This window comes from Eucyclogobius newberryi, unplaced genomic scaffold, assembly GCF_026437365.1.
Source record: "Eucyclogobius newberryi isolate DKJ021-1_F unplaced genomic scaffold, fEucNew1.0.hap1 SCAF_22, whole genome shotgun sequence".
NCBI lineage: Eukaryota > Metazoa > Chordata > Actinopteri > Gobiiformes > Gobiidae > Eucyclogobius > Eucyclogobius newberryi.
Window position 1 is genome coordinate 10859124 of NW_027315857.1, and position 23345 is coordinate 10882468.

Here is a 23345-nt window from a genome sequence, read left to right on the forward strand (position 1 = left end):
TTTAGGATAAGAATCGAGCACCGTTGCCATAGCGGTTATTAATTTAAAACAAAATATTCTATCTTCTTCATGGGAAAACATCCTTAGAATATGGAACAAGACAGGAAATAAACCCATGAATATCAATAGAGTCATGTAAAAGACCTCGTTATATGATTTATATTATTACACACAATTATTTACAGGAGTAATAATTAATTCATCTATGAAATGAAATTAAAAAAAATGTAAATGTCGATCAAACTCATCCACACAAGGTCCTTTTCCTCTGTAACTCGTAGTATTGCAGTATGCAGTATATTCTTTCATGTCTTTTGTGAACAAACGTAGCGGTGGTTCCGGCTCGTCTTGCAGTCCCTAATCTGCCACTTGGCTCGTTTCCACACCAGAACGCACTTTTTGCTTCCCTTCTTGGACCTCGGCGGGGTCTTCCTCCAGTTCGTGTAGCTCACGGGCTCGCCACCGGCCCACTCCCAGCGGCCCCTGCCCTCTCTGTCGTTCAAACCTGTTCCACAACCACATGAGACTCGTTCAACTCAAAATACAAGATATACTGTATAATGTCAGCAGAAAACCCAACGCTGTACCAATCCAAAATGGCTTGCGTCCAGCGAAATCCCACAACCAGCCCATGTCCGCTTTGGAGGGCACACTGGCCAGCGTTCCTTTATATCTAAAAACAGTAAATAAAGAATTATGTAAAGGGTTTAAATTTGAAAAAGAATGGACAGCAGTGTTTAGCGGGACCTCTCCTTGCAGGCTCTGTTAGCGGCGGACCACGTAGCTTTCTGCTCAGAGTTCATGTAACAGTGTCCTCCATGAAACGTCCAGCCTCGGGCGCACTTTTGAGCACTGACCATCTGAAAAACACAAAACAATACCGTCATATTTTACGGATTAAGGATGAAAATATCCCTACTTTTTATATTGAAGGTGTACTATGTAACTTTTTGGTTTGTCGCCATTTTATTGCTTTGTTTGTCAATGAATTTTGAGGAATAACAATACATTTAGTAGAGAAATGCCAAACGGAAATAGTTTAATTCAATAAAAAGTAATAAAATGAATGTTTGTGGTGCCAGTTTTATTAGATCTATCCCAGTTATCACAAAAGCAAAAGTTACCGTATTTTCCGCACTATAAGGCGCACTGCATTATGAGGCGCATTAAGCGAAACAAAACATTTACTACACAAAATTGCTTCTAGGTCAGTAAGCACAACCAGAATAATCCATATATAAAGCGCACTGGATTATAAGGTGCACTGTCATTTTTTGAGAAAATGTAAAGCTTTTTAGTGCGCCTTATAGTGCAGAAAATACGGTACTGCAAATGGGAAGTTACCGTTTCAGAAGGAGCCCAGGGTTTCCATGACACCCCGTTGCAGAGATACATCTGCCCTGTGCTGTGATTTAAATGCAGGAGCCCCATCAGCTCTGGCACGCAGGGCTTAGGAACTGAGCTTTCAGATTCACGCTGGAGGCAATCCAACACAAAAAATACATTTAAACAGAAACAAAAAGCAATTAATGGTAAGGACGTTTTAATGCAATGTGAACGATATGAACTTATGCCACAAAACAAACGGTAAAACACCTCACGTATGCACTCACTTGATGATTAGTGTGATTGCCCGTCTTCTTTTGAGCACCGTTCTTGGACTTCTTGGTCAGGGACTGCTGCGGTGGTCCTTGGTTTAGCACCTGGACACTCGCTTTCCTGCCTTTTCTCGACGGGGCGGAGTCGTCTTCTACCTGCATCGTCATTACGCCGTGATACTGAAACAGAAGGTCAGGACTGAATCGGAACTGGCAGAATACGATATCGACATTTGACGTGCTTACCGTGTAAACTGTATCTGTCCCGTTGTGAAAAACTGATGATGGCGCAATCTGAAAGGCAAAGACAAAACTCTGTACGACAAAATATAACGGTTCATGTTGCAAAAACGGCAAACGGTTTACGTACAGATTTAGGATTCCCCGTCACTCTGATTTTCTTCTTGTGTTGAATAGACTGCGGTGCTCTGAGGCTGTCGCCGCGAGTCCAGACCACAGACACTGGATCCAGGGGCAGCTTCTCCACCGTGATGGTCCCATGTTCAGGGTAAGGCTTGGACCCCACTTCTTTACCTCCCAGAACAGGGGCTTCATACGAGTGTTGGGCTGTACATCCTATTTAATCACAATTAAATGTATGATGCATAATTGGGATTTATTGTTGCTTTTATTTTTGTGTGATTCTTACCTCTTCCTGAGTCTCTGATCGTGACCTGGGCCCTGTCGATCCTCCCGATGACGGAAGCTTCCGGGGCCACGAGCTGCACCTCGAAAACCTCCTCCGCCTCTTCAAGACTGTCCTGGATGATCTTTATCTGCAAACTCCGCTTTGAAACGCCTGTTGATTTCAATTCATTGAATCATTTCCCTGTTGTTGTCCTGCTCTCATTTGATTTGATCTCCTTATGAGAATTGATCCAATTTGCTGTTCCACTTTATAACTCACCGGGGTCAAACTGAATAAGGGATGAAGGGTTCATAACGAAATCTTTACCGGTTGTTGCCGTCACGTCTTTCACCTTAAATCAAGAAAGAAAGTCAAGAAAACTAGATAAATTGGATGTGTTTGCGTTGTCTAATTGTTTTAAAGGGAGACTTCAGGCTATTTTTTTCACTTAGTATTGAATTGTAGCACAAGTGGATCATAAATTATATATTCTATTTATTGTAAACTGTATTATCTAAAACGGCTTGGATGGAAAGAAACAGATCCATTGACATCCGGTTCAAAACTGTGGAATGGGTAAACTCCGCCTCTTCACGGTACCAACAGAACTCAAGCTTCAGTTGCAGGACTTAATTAATCTTAAGGATTAATCAAACATGTAGGAATCAAAATACAACTTTGAGTCAACCAATGATGAGGAAAGCTCATTGATTTTACACAATGTCTCCCTTTAAAGAGAAGCTATTTTTCCACCTTGACAGTGACGTATGACGACTCCGCTAAGTTTCCCTTTCGAGTTATGTCCAGAGAAACGCTCCCCTGCCGCTCGCACGCAGAGAAGTGCGCCTCGGAAAGCTCCAGCCGGGCCCAGCTCAGTGGAAGTCTGTAAAGTCACAAAGTCGAGCCTACAAGTGACACAAATAATCAGATTATTGGAAGCAGGTCACAGTTTGGGTCTTACGTGTGAGAGGGCCCAGTGTTCCCCAGAGGATCAGACACGCTGAACTCCAGGCTGTCCGACAGAGACTCCATGTCCGGGTTAATGATGTAAACAATGCTTCTCTTGTTCAGCTCGGTTTGGGCAAAGCGTGGAGATAAAAAGCCCCCTGCCAGGCAAAACAAATAAATAAAAAACATTTTGTTGAGTTTAACCTCCTATATAATAAATATTCCCCATAAACAACACAATAAAGCTTGAGTCAAAGATGTTTTGGGAAAATATCATTACCTTATCAAAATTCTCAAATTTGGACATCTTTCTTTGATCATTGTGGTGAAACCAGAAACGTTATTTGTGTGATTTTATGTTGAATGTTGGTTAATCTGGTTAGTCTTTTATTGAGCAATGATTCGCATCGTTTCTAATTTTCTGTTGGTTAAATCAGCAAAGGCTTAGTTACAGATTGATGATTAATCACCTATTTGTGACAATAAAAATAATGGGAGTTGTATTTTGATCATCGTTAGGATTATCCAATGACTATACAGACACTAAAACACATACAAAATGACCATTTTATAACAGACAGTGGCATTATTAAATTGAAAATGTAAAAAGAGTAAAACATTTCTGATTTTCATCAATAATAAACTGTATTTGTAAATATTCTTTATCTAGATTCTTCTGTTTCCAAATTTCTACCTTAATTTGGTTGATAATGTATTCAAAAAGTCTAAATAATATTAATAGTTGGAAAAATGTATTCCTAACATGTCCATTACTAAAATAATCATTGCAGCCCTATAAATCAACTATTTTGTGCTACCCTGCGATTGCTTAACTGTCTCTGGAATAATAATGATAATGTTATACTTCTACAAATAAAGTGCAATGAAAAGAAACCTGTTGTAATGTTTTCCAGATATCCAAAGTAAGGCTGTCGAACAACAGAGAATATGAGTTCTTCTTCTCTGCTGTGGTCGTCCTGGGCCTTCAGCTCTCGAGACGACAGGAAGATCCCAGAGCGTCCGTCCGACAAAACCTCGGCCCTCCACAGGGGGAGCAGCTTCACCACTTCAGGAAACGACTGGTCCAAGGATCGGATCTGGAATAATAGATAAATATATTGAATTATTATTGTTTCCACTTGAACAAATGCATTATTAGATAACCAGGCGACATTAAGTTTTTTATAGGCCTTATTATAGCTTCAGAAAGTGGTGCCATTATTCAGCTCCAAAGACATGATTGTTGTCAGCTGAAAGAACTTAAACCATGAGATTAATATTCCAGTTTTGTGGAGCCAATCCCAAACAAATCATGATAAGGTCCAACATTTGAGGATTTCTACTTTGGATATTTCTTTCAAAAACAGTAAATCTCCCAGCGTTACAGTAGAGTTACAGTATGTGGGCCCCTGCCAACCATCTGAGATTATCACATCATCAAAATCTAGAACGTGAACCCTACTGCAATATTTGAAAACAAAAATGGTAACTAAAAATCCTCATCAAGATCATAAGACTATAACAGAACTTTTACAAACGTATGAGTTCTGAATGTCTCACCTGAATAGTAAAGAATTCAGGTTGCGTTTGTAATTTCCCATCCAAAAGGAAGCCTCGGCGAGTGCTGTCAGACGCCGTGAAAGCAAATCGATCGATCAGCGCGGGGCCTCCGTCGTGTTTGTACGCCAGCTCCAAGTCCTGGATGTCCTTCTGCGTAAAGTTTGATCCGGTGCTGAGGGCGACACCGTCCAGCAGCAGGCGGCCGTACTGCGGAGGCTGCAGGAGGACGAAGGTGACGGCGCCGGGAGCGGTGTCGGGGTCGGACACGGAGAGGCTGTCAGGACCCAGAATCATGGACGAGCCGCGGGGAACGGACAGGCCTTTGTTGTTGGACAGCGATGGCAGGATGCGGTCCACCATCTCCACGGAGATCTCAAAGCTTCCATTTCTGCTGGTTTTACCGTTACTTATGACAAACCTGGGGGGAAATAGTAATAGAGTAACATTCTGCATGGAGAAAAAGATATCTATCCTTGTCCTAGAACAGTGGCTCCATATCTAAAGTAGGTCTATAACAGGACTATTTTGTATTTCCTTCATCAACAAGGTATAAAATGGAAATACACCATTGTCACAGTAGTTCTAAATAGATGTAGACAATACTTCGAGATTAAGATAATATCATGAAAGTTGTTTTGAAGAGATGCAAAATTTGAATATTGAGTAATTGTTTATAGTGAAAAATACTACAAAAAAGAGATATTTCTGCACTTTAGTGATGAATTTTACAGACATTTCACATCTGTCTGACATGTAAACCTCAAATAAGACGTTTAAACATGTTTTTAACACATTTCTGTTCAAACGCAATACTGTTATCAGGATACTCCAAAAAATATAATTACATTCATTTTTGTAAATATCATCCCCTAGTAGTTCTAACCAAGAACTTAATCAAAAGAAGAAGATTATTATTTATTTTTTTTTAGCAGAGAAAAACTCTCCTATAACAAGTGTATATTTAGTAATTTTATGTACTTGGTTTGGTGGTAGGTCGATGAAAGCTTTGGTGTAATTTATGTATATATCTCCCTAAGCTAAAAATGACGTTTATTTACAGTGTTATATTAGGCTGTGTAAATTTGGTCCAAAAATGAGCACATTTTAGTTCTGGTGTCGATTTGGTCTGTTTCCCTTCTAGTCCTTGATGCTAAGCCAAATCTAATCCAGGTTTAGTCCCAATTTTGATATGAATGAGGCTAATTTCCTGTAGATGTCATGCCTTTAACTCACTGAAACGTCTCTTTTGGTGTGTTGGCCCGATTATCATGAACATAAGCGACGATGTTTGCAGCTATGTCCATCTGGCTGAAGGTGGAGATGGACACTCCGGGGTGCCGGATGTATTCTATGTGTCCGTGGGCCGGAGGGGCCGTGACGACATAGAGAAGTTCCTCAGGCTTGTCCGTCCCGTCTGTGGCCAGCAGTGCATTTGTAGTGAGGACCACTCGATCCCCGCAGGTCACATTAACAGGCCTCACAAAGATGGCTATGTTTCCTGAAAGCCAAAGGAGAAATTACAGAACAGGTCAAATATTTCCCAAGACATTAAATCTATGTCTAATCGAGCACGCAGGGACAAAAATAGCAGCACCCTTTTCGAGATCCCTGATGGAGATGTGGAAATGCTGAGCAGGAGATCGATTCTTTCCATCTGACAAGTAGAAGACGAAGTGGTCATGTGACTGGTCCTCGTGCACGCCCGTGTGAACGTAGCGCAACAGGTTCAGGTCCACCGTCTCCTGGGTGCAGCTTTGTCCAGCTCTCATTGTCACCCAGTCATGTCCATCCTGGGAAATGGTAAAGACAGAACACACAGATTAGCTGCAGGGTCTGAAAAGTATTTAAAAAGTATCGCATTTGATAGGGCTAAATTTAAAGCCTAATAAAGCATTAAATTGAATATTACATTTCAACAAAAATGTCTTGATCCTTGTTTTTTCATGGTAATGTTATACTTTTTGTCTGAATGTTTTAATTTTTTCACTGTGTAAATTAGAAATGTCTTGGATTCGCAATTACATTATGAAATTATACATCTATTATAAAATTGCATTCAAATATGATTATAATAGTATATTTAATGTCTTTATCAATGTATAAAGTGATACAAAAAACCTTTTGTATCCAACATATCTTAATCTATCAGTAAAAGCGACTTTTTTTAAATTTATTTTTCCTATAGCAAAACCTCCCCAAAACGATCAAATATGGTTTATTTTGCCTGGCATTCAATTTGAACTAAATGGCATTTTAAAAAGGTCTCAAAAGGGTCTTTTTTCACTTGACCAAACCTGAAACTGCCCTGATACAGTAAATCAGACAAATGTACTATGTGTACTCCAGCTGCATGCTGTGACTAAAGAAACATTAGCAAGCTTTGATTTGCCGTAACTGTAACAAACTGTAACAAAAGCAAGATTAAAAGTAGGTTGGAAACGATACGACAGGACGATAGGACAAACCTTAAGTTGAAGTAATCCTTGATTGGGAGTACTTTCAAATATGTACATTACTTCAGAAGAGGAGGTGTCACTGTCCTGAGCAAACAGTACAATTCTGGATATTAGCCTCGTCTCGCCTGCCTCCACTTCAAGACCATTGTTTCTAAAAGGAAAAAGGTTCACATTATGATTACATAAAAAGGACAGTTATTATAGAGAACTCGTACTACCTTATGACTTGAGGCTCTTGATCATTGACCGGCAGCACTTTGACCATCACTTGTCTGTGGAGCTTGTGCTTCCCATCGGTCAACTGTATGGTGAAAGTGTCTTCCATGTTTTCAGAGTCATCATGCATGTACATCAGGCCTAACCCTGGAATACAAAACAACAACAATACACTTTTATTAAACCCAATGACAAAATGTGCATTCACAACATTAAAATACTCATAGTATTTGAGGGTAGATGTAAGAACAGTTAAAGAGGACATGTTATGTAAATTCAGCTTTAATCATTTCACCTTATTCCAAGTGTTTCCTCATCTTCAGTTTAGATAAATTCAAGCATGTTTGAGTAATCCTGTATTGTCCTGAAACTGAGGGTTGAGTGCTCAGAAAATTCTTGTTCTCACCTACCTCCTATCCCCGCCCACATCCCTGCACTTACTTGTGATTATTAGGAAAAAAATATGACTGAGTGACACATGTAGAGTTCTAAAATCCCCCAAAGTCACTTTTCAAAGTAAAAAACAACTTTTTGCTACGATGAAATATGAAGTTCAGTTATCAGTTCAGTTCAGTTAACAGGAAGTCAATTTCTATTATCAAGCCACTCTAGATATTATAATATATCCATGCTCTAGACCAATATTGCCATTTTTTCCCAAGTCCCTGTGACATTAAATATGTATTTTCAGGACATTTGAACTGTCTGTCGCCCCCTGCTGTCAGACAACACGGCTGACAAACCCTTGCTCTTTTTTAATATTTGGCAATGTGAAATATTTTTGTATGTGATTATACTTTTTACTATATTATGATAAAGAAGGAAGGATTTTTTTTTAAATGTTGTGTATATTTTTTGGCAGTATATTTTCACAAGGGGGGAGCTCTATAGCCAGTTACTTAATTCTGTGTTAAGAACCTGAATATAACAAACTCAAGAGTGCAGTGGACTGGCTTACACTCATGCACATGTCAGAGTCAGCATTTTCTGTGTCACTTTATACCCACTTTTATTGCCATTTATTGCCATTTATTATGTATAAAGTAGTAATCTAGGTACCGTTTGTTAGCTCGACCATGGTAAAATCCACCACTTGAGGCTGTAGATAGGTGTCTCCTCTCCCATGACCCCCTCTGTCACTCCCATGTTGCATAATACTTCCGTGCTGAGGCGGAGTGACCACACTAAAGAGCAGAGCGTTCTTCGGCACGTCCATATCCACCGCATTTAACACCGACGTGTCCAGCGGCTTCATTTTCCCTTCTGTCACCTGGCGGAGACAAAGACGACGTTTAAAGACCACGCAACAGACGGGTCTTTCACGTTATAATCCACCTACAGTGATGTTCCGGGCCATGAACTCCGGGGCTTCGTCATTCGTGGGGTTAATAATGATGTAGAATAGCACGTGAGCAGAAGTGTGTTTCCCATCCGACACACTCAGCATGAACTGGTCGGCTGTGGGTTCCATCCTCTCGTGTCTCGATTGTACATAGTTCACGTGGCCCTCCATTATATCTTTGTACAAGAAAGAACCTGGGGACACAAAACTGGACATTAACATTTTGCTGGTTCAGCTTTCGAGTGTTAAAGTGTAAATACCTATGCTGATGCCCATGTTGCTCTTCTCAAAGCCAGGACTGGGCAGGATATTTTCTATGTACCCAAACTGAGGAGAGGAAACCAGACTGACGACTAACTCATCCAGAGGAGTGTCCGGGTCTGACGCTTTCAAATGAGACGTAGAAATGGAGGCAGTCCCACCTTCATCCACCACAAAAATGTCCCCTTCAAACAAATAAAAACAAGGTCAGAGAAATGGTCGGTTGGAATCATGCTGCTTGTGATTACTTTGTGAATCCATGATAAACTAACCAAACAATACAGCCATAACACCAGACAATAATAATGAATTCATAACAGATACTTTACCGAAGAGACTAAAATTAAATAGTGCATAAAATAAATAGATTTTACAGTCATACAGTATAAATTATTACCATCCCACTGACAGAATGCATTTTTTTTATTTAGATTTTAGAGCAATTAAACTCCTGTAATTGAATAAATGCAAGATACTAAAACGTGAATGTCATACAGTGGACCATTCCAGGCAAAGCATTAACATCTACCAAAAATATATATATAATATATATATTTATATATATATATATATATATATATATATATTATAAAATATGTAATAAATATGTAGCACCTTCTTGGTCTCTGATTGGATTATTACATATGTTTCTTTAGATATGATAATCTGCTACAATAAAAACAAATGTAGAATGCTACAGAGGTAACTAATTAGCTCAAGTTTGAATAGTGAGCAAGAATAAAGTTTGGCTCCAGATAAGGCCTGGCATCACCTGTTGTGAGTGCAGGAGGCTGATTGTCCACAGGAAACACAGTAATGTGCAGATCATGGACGGGCAGACTGTCCCGGATCAGAGCGGAGCCTCTGGACCTGCTCCTCCCGTCACAACACACTGAGCTTTCGGTTTCTCCATCAGAAATCACAAAGGTGATGGTGTCTTGTCGAGGTCTGAGTCCAATTTCAAGTCCTAAACCAAAAATGAATTTATTATTTTCTCATAAAAATCTGTACATCTCCTCTTACTAACCAGTGTGTCTGTAAGTAACAGTTCCAGCAGTGATGTCTGCCTGAGTGAAGCGGTCCACCACCAGCCCTCTCCGCAGCACCACCCCGTGATAGGGCTGCCGGGCGATGAGGAAGACCAGGCTGCTGTTGTCACTGTCTGCGTCTGTGGCGTAGATGTACTCTGCAGTGATGACGGACTGTTCTCCCTCTGCACAGCTCAGCTCTGGCTTCAGTCCGGCCGCCAGCACTGGGACCTCATCATTGACAGGGGTCACCTAGAGGGAACGGGACAGGAAACAGGAAATGTTTTCACTTCAATTAATTCGTTAGGCCCTTTCATGTTTACTTACTTTTACAGGCAGCGCAAAAGCGACTGGATTTGTGCCATCTGTGGCAATCAGCTCAATGTTGTCTTCTAGAGTTTCTGAGCCATCGTGAATATACCTTAAACAACAAAGGAGAGGTTGTGTAGACAAGCAAGTGTCAATGAGTTTTGGATAGTAAAACACTTTGTCACACAGAGTTCTCAGTTTATACAACAGATCAGCTCATTTCCAGAACTAATTTCTTACAAAAAAACTACGGTTCTATGAATAATCCCAGATGACAGCCAAAAGTAACAATATGTGTGGATGTCAAACCTGATTTTTATGTTTTTAAGATCCTTCACGGTGAAGCTCTGGCCTGGTTTGAGTGGGGAGCCTGAGAGCTGCAGAAATCCATGCTGTGGATCCTTCTGGAGCTTCACCGTGAGAGCCTCTATATCCGAGTCAATGTCTGACATCAGCAAGTGTTGTGGGCCGAGCCAGCTTTCCCCTCCCTCGTCCACAGACAGGGTCGCCGTGACAATCTACAACACATATCTGCTGTCACACAAGAGTCAAAATGTTGATGTTGTGTATGTTTTTGTTTACCTGTGGCGGCTGGTTGTCCACTGGTAAAACAGTAATGTTAAAGCAGATCCCAGTCACCGTTTTGCCCAATTGGTTAGTTACAGACAGAATGAACTGGATATACTGAGGATAAGGACCAATATCCACAATGGGAGGCATGTAGGCTACTTTCATGAAACTAACTGCATCCTGGAAATCAAAGCAGAAAACATCAAAGGTCACACTTTTGACATATTTATCCACTTAGAACTGGGTAAGGATTTGTGTGTTTGCTTGGAATGTTCAAGGTCACCTGTGTAAAAAGCCTGAGCACTGGTGCATTGGCATCTTTGGCAAACTTGGGGATGCTGTCCACCAGAAACAGGCGTCCTGCATCCACACTGCTGCTTAGCCACAACAGAACACAAAGCAGATCAGCAGACATCCTTTATCTGAATTGTCTGAAAACACTGGCGCTTACTTGTGTGGGCCGCTGTAGAGGGGTGGGGTGGTGACAGTAAATGTCAGCTCACTGTCAGGGGAGTCCTGGTCAATGAAATTAAGCTGTTGTCGCGTGATATGGACAACGTCTGTCTCCTTGACAACCAGACAGCGGCTGGTGCCAGGAACCTCTTTAGGGGGCTGGTCGGGCAGTCGCTCAACATGGACCATAACGACCTGTAAAGTCAGAGCATTCTTCAAGGACGACTGGCTGAAATGGGTCAAACATACAATGCAAAAATATGCTAAACAAACCAAGTTTCAAAGTAAAAATGAAAAATAAAATGTTAATGTTACCTACTTGAGGCTCTGACAGGTTTGGGGGATCATGAAAATCAGACAGCACAACCTCAAATGAGTCGTCAAACACTTCATTTCCCAGGTGTCTGTAGTAAACCAGGGATTGGGACAGGTCCTTTTGCAGAAAGTGGCAAACAGGATATCCTAAAGTCATCAGAGAAAAATAAATCAGTGTCAATGTGTCGTACTCGTCAACGTAGAAGCTAGTCAAGAAAATTAAACCTTTCTCTTTCATTAACATATTTGATCCTAAGTGTATTGTTATTGACCTTTAAACATGTTTTATTTATTCATTAACCTTCATTAACCTCACGTCTGCTTGGAGAGAGTTCCAAGCTGCAGGAGCAGCGCAGGAAAAGCTTTATTTATAACTTTATACACTGAAAACATTGGTGTGAACCTCCTGGCACCCAAAAAGGCCATTCAGCCTTGGCATTGAGTGGTGGTTAAACCTGCCACAACCTGTTGTGAATCTCAAAGCACAGTGATCCAGGGTATCCAAGGGTTACAGACATTTTACAGTTGCATTTACAATGAGAGCATCGCAACAGAGGCATAAAAGGGGGCTGATACAAGACATTTACAAACATTCTTGAGTACCTGTTTTCAAAAAGAAATTACTTCATATTACAGGTGTTTTCCATGTCAGGAATTGCTTTAGAGCTCCATTTACTCAAAGCAAAGGGAATTACATAGTGAACATAGAAAACAAACCTAACTAGCACTAATAACCGCAATATCACTCCAGAAATGCTCTAAACAAGTCTGGTGATTATTTATGGACTTAGAAGCAGTGCAAAAGATCTCAGAGCTTAATCTATGATGTCACAACACTGGAACATTTGAAAAGTGATTTTTGAGGTGCAGAAGGAGAGCATTAATACAACTAGTGTGAATAAAGCTAGGTTTTAGATGAGGGAACAATAAAGTGTTGAATGTAAGCAGTACCTGTGAGCCCGGGTCCTGGTACTTTCATGAGTTCCCCAGCCTGTGGAGGTCTGGTGATGTTGAAGAGGATGTAGTCGTGGCTGGAGTCCATGTCTGAGGCCTGGAGCGTGGAGCCGGGGAGCAGCGCCGTCTGTCCCTCCGACACCTCCAGGAGCATGTTGGTGATGAGAAACGGGGGGCTGTCATCTTTGGGCAGGATCTTAATGGGGAACTTGTGGCGGGTCTGGTGCAGGCCGTCCGTGATGCGGAAAATGATGAAGTCTTTGGTGGAGTCGCTGTCGTCGTGGTGATAGCAAACCACGCCATCTTTTATGTCTTTTACTGTAAACATGAAGCCCTTTCCACCTGAAAATAATGTGTTGTATTTGATGAAACCCCAAGCCTCAATAATGATTTTTGTATGAAAAACATTTGGTGCAAAGCCACGAAAAGTGATATTTAAAAGTTAATAATTATTCCTTAACCTTAAGTTGTTTTATTTGATACTTATACTCTTATACTCTTATACTATCATCTTCAAGAACGACTTAAATAATGGGTTGAAAGGTACCCATGTCAATTTCCTGTACACAAATGTGACAACCAGCAATTCAATTATTATTCTGGTTTGTTATAAGATGATGCAAACAATACGTGCAAAAAACATTCAACATGCAATTTTAATTGAATTGATATCCAATCCAATAGTTTCAAATAGTTTTTTTTTTTAATTCAAGTAGTCTTTGCCCAATCATGTGTGATTAAAAGCATGTGGTTTGGAACAGAGTTCTGACTTTTGAAGAAGAGATTTGTCTATTTTTTGTGTTAAGTGGAACTGAATAAAGTCTAATTGTTTTTAATTCAAAAAAGATTAAATCGAATTGAAAATTGTGATCCATCAATACCAGGAATAAAAATCCTAAATAATTCTCTTGCCATATCGTCTTGCCCTAGTGGATCATCATTTGTTCGTTATTACCTCTGAGGGTGAGGCGTCCGTGCAGCAGACCGTCCACAGTGATAAGACGAACTGCATTCAGGTTGTTGTTGTCCACGATCTGCAGCTGCTCCCACGTTATTGGACGAGACTGACCCTCCAGCAAACTCAGACCTGCAAATCAATACACAAAATCTAAGAAATAAAGCTTCAATATAAGGATGTTACAATATTAACATCATGATTTTACAATTTTTCACATTTGCCACCACAAAAACGGCAAAATTCTTTATTCCCTTTTATTGAAATTTCCACATCTTCATTTAATCAAACTTTCTCAATGAAAAAATAATGATAATTCACCAAACAACCATATAAAAACGCACTTAACATTTAGCTTTTCCTTTAGTGGAGCTTTAATATAAATGCAATATTTTAGATTCTAAAATGTTCACAATTATATATGTTTTTGTTCTTATAACTACATTTTGACCTGAATAATTACATTATTGTTTAACCTAATAATCTTAACATCCCTTTGTTAAGATTATTTATTAAGATGTGTGAAGGAAAGGTTCCGTAGGTCTTTCCTTCCTGCTGCTGTCAGACTTTATAACAAAAACTGTTAGTACTGAACACTCGCAATACTAACCTAACCTAATACTGATGTGCAATTCTGTCGTATGTGCAATTGCTGTTGGAATTCATGTGCAATTCATGTGCAATTACTATGAAATTCATGTGCAATCTATGTGCTGTCCTGACACATATTCATGTGCAATTACTGTCGGGATCACATGCAATGGTATTTATTTATTTGTCTATGGGAGTTTTTATTTATTTATAGGAGATCTTCTACTGAAAGTGTTTTTCAGACTTCCTATAAGTGGTCTGTTCTTCTGTATCTACCTCTGTATCTACCTGCGTTGCACCAATGAAATTTCCCCACGTGGGACAATAAAGGAATATCTTATCTTATCTTATCCCTACTTCAATATCTATTTACTTTTTATTATTTAACAATTGATTACCCATGTTCCAGGACACTCTAGGTGCGTTGGTGTCTGCGTTCCTAACAGACATGTGGACAGTAATGGGCGGGCTTCTCTCAAAATAAAAATCATGAACTTCGAAATCCACCTGCGGACGACAATATCAAAGTTTGAACACGTCATAGCTGCGATGAGGAGTAAATATCCGCAAAGATAAGCGTGCCTCGTAATTCCTGCGCTGGCTGTGGGAGGAGTTAGGAGGCTGATACCCGATTAGCATGTCATTGAGATCGAGCCAGGTGAAGGAGGAGATGGGCCGGGTGTGGTCGGACAGGTGAGTGATGAAGCCTTCAGACGGAGGCGAGGTGACGTTGAAGACGAGGAGCTGCTTGAGGGTTTCTTCGTCCTCGGCGTCCAGGGTCCCGGTGGAGAGGGGGGTCAGGATGAACTGGTCCACCTCCAGGATGAACATGGACATGAAGGAGGCTTTGGGCGGGTGGTTGGGCATCGCTCCGATGATCCGCACGGGAATCCAGGCGTGCTCCGTCTGCGACGCATTACACAATACAGTTTTCTGGAGGGTCTGATATGGATTTTATCAGCCAATATCTGATCTTTGTCTTGCTGTCAATAAGTCAAAATTATCCACTTTAATAATGTATAGCAAGGCCCACACATTTGAGTAAACTAAAGTCCCAGTATGTCACTTTTTAACCACAAAATGACAAAAATAAAAGCATGTTTGTTTGTTTTTTATTTGGGTTGGTTTTATTTCACTGAAAAACCTTTGAAAAACATGCATTTTAACACATAATAAATATTGTTTTAACTTTATATTTCCATGGAATCATGCAGGTGATGGGCCACCTCAAGAAACAGACATACTGCTGCTTTGAGTTCACAAATTACCTTTTAGTAAAACTGAAGAAATAAATAAAGTATATTGGTTTTGTATTTTTTATGATGGCTGAATAAACACACATAACAACATACAGCTACACTTCTTGAACCTCATTGTTTTTTTATTCTGTTTTTAGTCATGCTTGTTGATACTTCCTGTCATGATATAATCCCCAATCCATTTATGTTGTGTTTCACTCAAACCCGGGCTCTTAAGGTTGAAGTTACTCGGGGTCAAAAGCCCCAGGGGTCTTCACCTTCCTACTGTCTCCCTTGTTATCTCAATAGTTCCTGTTATAATCATCCCTTCAAACAATGACCTCTGTTCTACCAACAGGGGGTTTATGAGGGGGCTTTGTTAAACAATCCTTGTAAAACACCCTGAGCTCACTGTCTGCGGGTTACAAACATGGAGCCTTTCAACCATTAAAGCAGAAAAGCAAATATGATTATATTATGTTTCTTCAACACTATTTCATATATATAATTATATTTTTGTATCTCCATGTACGAAACAAATCTCTACAAAGTCTCTACAAAGTCTAAACAGTACAAACTACAAACAGTAAAACTCTCAATAAAGCATACCTTGTATATGCTGCCACTGCGTGTGTCTTTGAGGTCTAGTCTGATTTGGATGTAGTCTATGTCTGGTGATGGAGGATCAATGTGCTGGTACTTCAGGCCCATGACCAGGAAGTCATCACAAGGAACCTTTGAGACCTTCACCAGTTTCAGACCCCTCAGACAGTCTTCAGATTTACACATAGCCCGCTCTTTGTTCTCTAAAGAACAAATATAAAACACATTACAAACTGTAGAAACAGAAGAAACAGTATTTTATACATATATTTGACTGACCCAGTTGCTGGCGGAGGTGAATGAAGCTCTCGGGCTCGTCTCCTCTCTTGGCGGCCTCTTGTGGTTCTCCTGTGATCAGTTGTCCATGAGCGGGCAGGTGGTTGTCATGGTTACTCAGGTGGACAGTGCACTCCAGACTGGACTTCCTCTCATAATGGAAGGACACCACATTTCCATCTAGAGTGTTAGAAAGGCTGTAGAACTCCGGGACCTCCAGAGACTTAGGGCCCAGTCGGATAATGCTGCATTCAGGTTCTATGATGTCCACATGGAGAGTGAAGACCTCAATGTCTGTGCGCGACTCTGTGAACCTAAAGCAAAATGACAGTTATACAGAGATTGAACCATAATGCAGTGGTTTGTAGCCTGAATACCTGTACAGTCGCAGATTGACAGTGTCCTCCTTCAACAGAGGACAGCCGTTGTGAACATACTTCACCTCATCAGTCAGATAGTGGCAATCAAACACCTAACACAGGAACAATGTTCAATTGTTACACAGAGTACACAATGAGCCTGGCTCAACCACCCTGAGTACCTGGTTTATTTTAAACCAGGCAACACTTTAAGACAAAAACTGGTTCACCCTAAGGACAAATTGCCGACTCAAAAACAGAGCAATGTAGTTTATTCGATCCAATGCAGTGAAGAAAGCTGTAAAGAACGTTACATAGGTGAGACGAAACAGCCTCTACACAAGAGGCTCTATCAGCACAGAAGAAATACAAGTTCAGGACCTCAGAGTGCCGTGCATCTCCATCTTGAAGCCTCTAATCACTCGTTTGAAGACGGTGAGGTGAAGGTTTTAAGCAGGGAGAAAAGATGGTTTGAAAGAGGAGTCAAGGAAGCTATTTTTGTTAAAAAAGAAAGACCTTCTTTAAACAGAAATGGAGGGCTTAGGTTTAATCTTCCTGTTATCTATAATGGGTTACTGAACCCCTGGAAAGGTAAAGGACCAGGGCATTCAAATGCTAATCAGGTACTCAGGGTGGTTGAGCCAGGGTCTCACTAAGACAAAGAGGTTTTAACAGCCCATTAAGATTCTGAATAGGCTAGCTCGGTAGATACAAGGGGGGAGTTTCTGTTGAAACCAACAACTCTTTCTACTTCAGGAAGGCTCCTCCCAATGGGCGGGTCTTACCACAGAACAGTATTAATATCGGAGTTCTCGACCTAAATTCTGTTATTGACAATGACTCTTGGATGAGAGTCGAAACGTCTACTTTTTCAAACTGAGTCCAGATGACTACAACTGAAGCTTTTTCTACCTTTGTGTTTTTAGTTAATTATTGTCGATGTATGAAATGTGCTCTAATTTTAATACCTAACTGGAATTCACAAGATGAGATGAAAACAAAATCTAGAGCTAAGATTATATGGGTCTAACGCTAATGACACATTCCATGACTTGCACCATATTAGTGCTTATTACGGAGTGTAATGAAGGCCTTTAAACTGAACGGCTTGTTGTATACTGAGAGCAAACGGCCTGGAACATGCTGTGTGTTCTGTGGGAGGAAAGTTATTGTCTCACCTGAGGCTGCAGTTTCCCCACGCGTTGAGTTATGGGCTCATTTAACACCACCTCCACCTTACATGCATCTTTGTGACGGGGTATGTGGAACTGCAAGTCTCCGTCCTGGAGGTAAACCGACTGACCCCGCTTCACCTTTAGACCCTTGTTGGTTTTAATGAGAGAGCCGAGTGCGGAGGAGGTCAGTCCCTGGACGAGAACAGGAAGCAGGGTCCAGGCCAAGATTTGTCCGAGCGAGAGCATCTTCATCTGCTTCAAACGAGTCGCTCCAACACGGATCTTGTCAGTGAGAAATGGTTCTCAGCAGCACACATTTTCTTCTGCCTTTGGTTTGTGCACGTCACTTGGAAAAGCCTATCAAAAACGAACAAAACAGTAACTAATGAAATGGTTTAAGAAGTACACAACTGTTCAATAAAGCTGTAGATGTATCACAATTGAATAGAATAGCAATTTTGATTGGTTAAAAGGAAAGTATTGTATAAGCAAAGTACAATGGTAGATTATTTAATGTCCTAAAAATAAAAAAAAGATGAACACACAATATCTCATCTTAAAGACACAGTATGTAACTTTATGGAGGTGGCACGTTACCTGAATGATTCCATGGAAATAGAAACTTAAAATCAATTCTCCAATTCAAAAGTCCATGAAAACAAGCAGTACAATTCAGGTTTCTCACAATAAGGACATAGTTTTTTATATGTATTTTTAGTGCAATAAATATACACAAAATGAAAAAAAAAACAACATGCTTTTGTTTTGCTAAAAGGTAGGTAAATATAGGCCTTTAATCAAACTTCCTCCACATACATTGCACGTTGTTCAATAGGACTGCAATCGTTATTTGGAATGATAGTGACTAGTTTGATCATTGTAATCACTAGACTAGACTCTAAAACACAAACCAAAAGACCTTTTATAACAAAGACAGCAGACTTATTAGATCAAAAAAAGAATATTCTCTTTCTTGCATCCTTCAATTAACATATTGAAACATTTATTTTACTTCAAATGTATTTCTACTATCTTTATGTACAATAGAAATACTGGGTTGATAAGTTCACTAATTAAAAAAGTAATCCCTGAAAAACAATAGTTAGTTACAGCCCTATTTAGCGTTGTATGTTGTATGACTCTAAATACTTGTCAGTTAAATGGCAGTTACATATTGTCTCTACAGTTAAATACTAAAACAGACTCAATGCGTGTTCTGTTTTGTGTGGTTTTGCTGTATTTTTGAAAACTTTAATACGCCATCTAAAAAACACAGTATCTGAGATCACACCAGTGCTTTGCTCTCCAGCTGTTGGCATTCGTTGCAGTCCAAAAAACCACACGAGCGAACATCTACACAAGCAGATGCATAAAGTCGCAGCTGAAGCTCGACTAAACCCGCGCTGGTGGCTCGTGACGACCGCCAGCCCCGTAAACCACTTCATTAGAGTGTCATTAAACGCCACAAGAAGAATAATTGGCGTTCTGAAGTGGCTTGAGGCGTTCCGAGACCTCATGGGGATAGAGAATTTGCTCTCCTCTCAGCTTGTCAGGAAATCTGCTTATGAAAAACAAATGGGGGCCTTTCCCTGAAGCAAAACAAGCTTTGTGGTTGCGGCGTGCGGTTTCCCGGCAGTGACCTCTGACTTTATAGACTCACCCCAATCATGTCTGTGTTGGGACTGCGGAAGTATTTTAGTGTCCACTCTGATCGGTCACAGTGCTGGAGGGCAAGTTTGCCATTAACCTCAACATCTCTTTTTGCAGATTTAATTACGTTCTACTCCCCATCCTTTGCTTATGTTTTGCTTCCGATTCCGATGTGATCCGGCGGCATTCCTCCGACATGTGGACAGCGAGGTGAGACCTCACAGAAAGCACCTTATAATCAGGCTGTGTGTGTGTGGATTGGAGTAGAGCATGTTATAGCTTGTCGAGGTGAACAATGCCTGTGTTTGAGGAGTTCTTGAGATCATGTTCAAGGAGCAAAAACAGGAACGTAATGGTCAGAGGAACACATCCTGGGCTCTGACAGGAGCTCCTTCAAACCTGTCCGTCCAGAAGCTCATTAACCTGTCAAAACTAATGAATGAACTCTATTAGGAAAGTTGGTTCTAAAGGCTTCAAAATAAATGCAACTGTGCAGTCCAACTTTGTCATGAAGAGTAGAAATATGATTCCTCAGTAGCAAGTAGTGAAGTACTACGAAGCATTTGTAAGTTAATACAGGTGGAATGTATTCGATTGATGTTAAGTCTCACCTCAAGGTAAGAATATTCTTTGCAGTGAGTTGGTTACAGGGCACATCTTATGCAAAACCTACTTTAAAGAGTGTTTAAACTTGTTACAACAGTGTTCCCTCATCATTGTTTAACTCAAAGTAAAACTTGGTTGCAGTTATTTGAAATATCACTCCGAGTGACACAAGTACAGCTCTAAAATGTGACTTTACAAAAATTTATGTGAACATGTGAATGAGAATCTGCTGCTTGTTACAGTGAAATGTCACTATGAAGAGATCTGCTGTTTTGAAAGGTCAATTGCCCTGTTTATATTGTGAAGCTGTTTTAGATATTATACAGCAATATTGCAGTTAATGATGATCTACTCATGTTACAGTTCAACTAAGTACTTCAAAAGTCTCCTTATTTATTTAAATATATATTTTTGTCTTGCATTCTGAGTTTGTGCTGTTGTAATTCAAATCAGAGACAATATTTACAATGTTTAATAAAGACAACATTTCTAACATAAGAGAAAAAACATTAAAGGTGCACTATGAACTGCTGTAGACCTTTAGTCATTAAGTCAATTAACCGCTCGATGGCGTCTTGGTCGACTAACTTTTTTTTTTTTTAGTCAACACATTTTTGGGGATTTATATTAACAAAAGCAGAAAGAAAGCGAGTTGTCTTGAGATTTGGGAGTAAATTGTGAGTTGAATCTTCCTTATGCATAAAATACCAGTAGTTTTCTGTATAAATATGTGTAATTGTGTATAATCTCCTCTGATATTGCAAACAGGTCCTCTCCTCCTGGATAATTGCTACATGGGTGATTTTCAACTGTTTTCTTGGGCAGACAGTGTATGTGGTGGAATCACAGAGAACTACTGTAACTAACTTCCAGCAGGTCATGGTTAATGGGATTGACGTTCCAGTGTAGATTAGGAGAAACACAGCTGCAGTACAAACAAAGCCCTCTGATTAAGTTGCCTGCAGCGGTCCGGGGTCCTGTCAATGTTTACAGTTGATCCTCTTCCTGTTTTGCTATGGTTTCACGTTACAACCAACCACCGCATTATTACAATCATTTCACGTTCAGCTCAAAGAATTTTCTCCGAATAAAGAGATGGGCCAGGCACTAAAGACTATCACTATAAAGAGCACCTCAAATTAACCTTCTCTGACAAGGAGAAGTTTTACATTTCCTCCTCCCTGACATGTCACTCACCTGGAGCTTTTGCATCTGTTGAGTGAGAGCCAGCAGTTCTAATAACCGGCTGGCCTCATGTTCCTAAAGTAAAGGCCAAAGGTGCTACACACTGATACAAACATGAGCACAACGCCTCACTGCAGAAGGGTTAGGGTGAGCCCATTGTCCACTCATTTAGAGTTCATAGGTTAGACTACCGATTCCACTAGTTAAAATGGTTATATTTAAGATTTTACCAACCATAATGTTTTTGTTTTTACGAAACATGAACATGACAAAACAAAGAGCAGGACACAGAGAGGGAGGGATTTCTTTTTAGAACTAAGTTATACTTTTCCAACTTTTCACCAAATGTCAAACGTCACCTTGACAGATTTAAAACTATGCTGAAAAACCTGCCATGGTCAAGCTAACCAATATGTGCCATCAGCACGAATGTTTATGTGATTTGAGTTCTATTCCATCCATTCTAACTTCATCTGGGATTCATGGAGCCGCAGTTACATTAGTAACTGTAGGTTTTTAGTTTATTGGTTTATTTAGTTTATTACACGCTTAAAAACATAGTAAAAGCAGCACTTTAACTTTTGGGTGTGAGCTGATGGACTGGACCAGGGTGGTCCACCCTCCACCCATCTTCACTTCTCTGTCTGAAAAAACAGTTGTAAAGCTGCGAAAGTGGCCAAAACATTCATACATGTGATGGGTGATTGTGAGCGCATGGAAGTATTTAAATATCTCCTTACAGTGGATTTCTGTGGAGTGGAAAAGGGCAATGCACAAGCATGAGTGAGTCCAGCATTTTGCAGACAGTCTATAGCCCTCATTTCTGCTTCACACTGCAACTGTCCTGTCAGATAAAGCCTACAGTCTGGAAAACGTTACATTACTTTCTCCTTTCACAGTTTGTCAGTACTGTACCCCAGTTTTAAATAGTTTTCAAGCTCAGTGTTGCGTTTACTGAAAAGGTCACTATTTAGCCTGGTGATAGTGACACATCTGGTTGCCACTTCACTTTGTTCTTTCTCTCCCTTCATCATGCCTTTCCCAAAACTCAAACCGCAAATCAGTGTGTGTCCGCGTCCCCTGCGCGGTGAGGAGAATGCGATGTGTCATGTAACAAGTGCTTTGCTCCACAGCTGGGAATGCCTGTACTGTCCATTCACAGCGAGGCCTCCTCTTCTAATCTTAATAATGACAGGGTCTCGAGCAGCCAGCAATTTTCAACAAGGGGAGAGAAGAAGCAACAGGAAAGACCATGACACGCTGTTGGCTTCGGTCCAGCCGCCTCGTTCGGGATGGGAAACAGAACTTCACTACGTCTTCACTACTCTACAGTGCAGCCAAATCCATTTCCGGAAGGGTCAAAGTGCGTGGCAAAATAATGTCCAAACTAACAGTGATGACGGCCAGCGTTAACACCACAGTCCAGTGTAATTATTATGTGTCTCCAGTGGAATTGCAGAACAGACTTGTAATGAACACAAACAGAGAAAACAATCCAAATATTTGTCATAAAAGCCATAACAGATTAGCAAATACGTGGACAAGTCCTTACCTGATATCAGGCTCACATCTGGACTGACTCTACCTGTCCGCTCTCCTCAGCTTTCAAACGCAGACTAGCTCATTGACAGAGTTTGGCTGGATCCCCCCCGTCAGAGAAAAACTCCACCCACAGGCCCGGGATACGAGCAGAGCAGCAGGAAGACAGGACACGGGACGCCTTCCTCTGCTTGTTTCTGTTCTGGGATTAGAAAGGAGAAAAAAGCACAAAAATCTTAAGGCAAACACAGGGCTGGAAGATCAAAGTCTGGGTCAAAGTGCCTGGTGCTTTTAGTAGCAGCTTTGTCATTATTGAACACGAGATAAAAGGCTGAAGGTGCAGCAATGTAAGGAAAAGACAAGGAGAAGAGCAGACTTTATCTCTCTCTTTGTGTTTGAAATGCTTCTGATATGTACCAACCATTAACAGAATTCCCAGCTACAGGCCAAATACAAGATCAAACTCTTTCTAAGGCTAAGACTAAAGGTTTTTAGGTTTAACGATTAAATGCACAACTACTAAATGTTTC

General features: G+C 40.5%; 1 protein-coding gene across 1 annotated transcript; it reads right to left on the minus strand.

The window, feature by feature from the left end:
* Window positions 1-245: 245 nt before the first annotated feature.
* frem1a (Fras1 related extracellular matrix 1a) lies at window positions 246-22897 on the minus strand. Its single transcript, XM_072458771.1, has 37 exons — window positions 22829-22897; window positions 17839-18192; window positions 16679-16773; window positions 16305-16615; window positions 16032-16228; window positions 14767-15090; window positions 14583-14691; window positions 13594-13725; window positions 12636-12980; window positions 11689-11831; window positions 11368-11564; window positions 11200-11290; window positions 10929-11096; window positions 10656-10864; window positions 10365-10458; window positions 10037-10289; window positions 9782-9976; window positions 9009-9194; window positions 8746-8942; window positions 8466-8676; window positions 7409-7553; window positions 7200-7341; window positions 6329-6524; window positions 5968-6232; window positions 4735-5152; window positions 4070-4271; window positions 3188-3332; window positions 2980-3109; window positions 2506-2578; window positions 2248-2397; window positions 1969-2174; window positions 1845-1892; window positions 1614-1778; window positions 1345-1476; window positions 748-860; window positions 588-673; window positions 246-505 (listed from the first exon to the last, which is right to left on the minus strand). The coding sequence occupies exons 2-37, from the start codon at window positions 18085-18087 to the stop codon at window positions 306-308; spliced, it is 6522 nt and encodes a 2173-aa protein (XP_072314872.1). The 5' UTR covers window positions 18088-18192; window positions 22829-22897; the 3' UTR covers window positions 246-305.
* Between the last annotated feature and the right edge of the window lie 448 nt (window positions 22898-23345).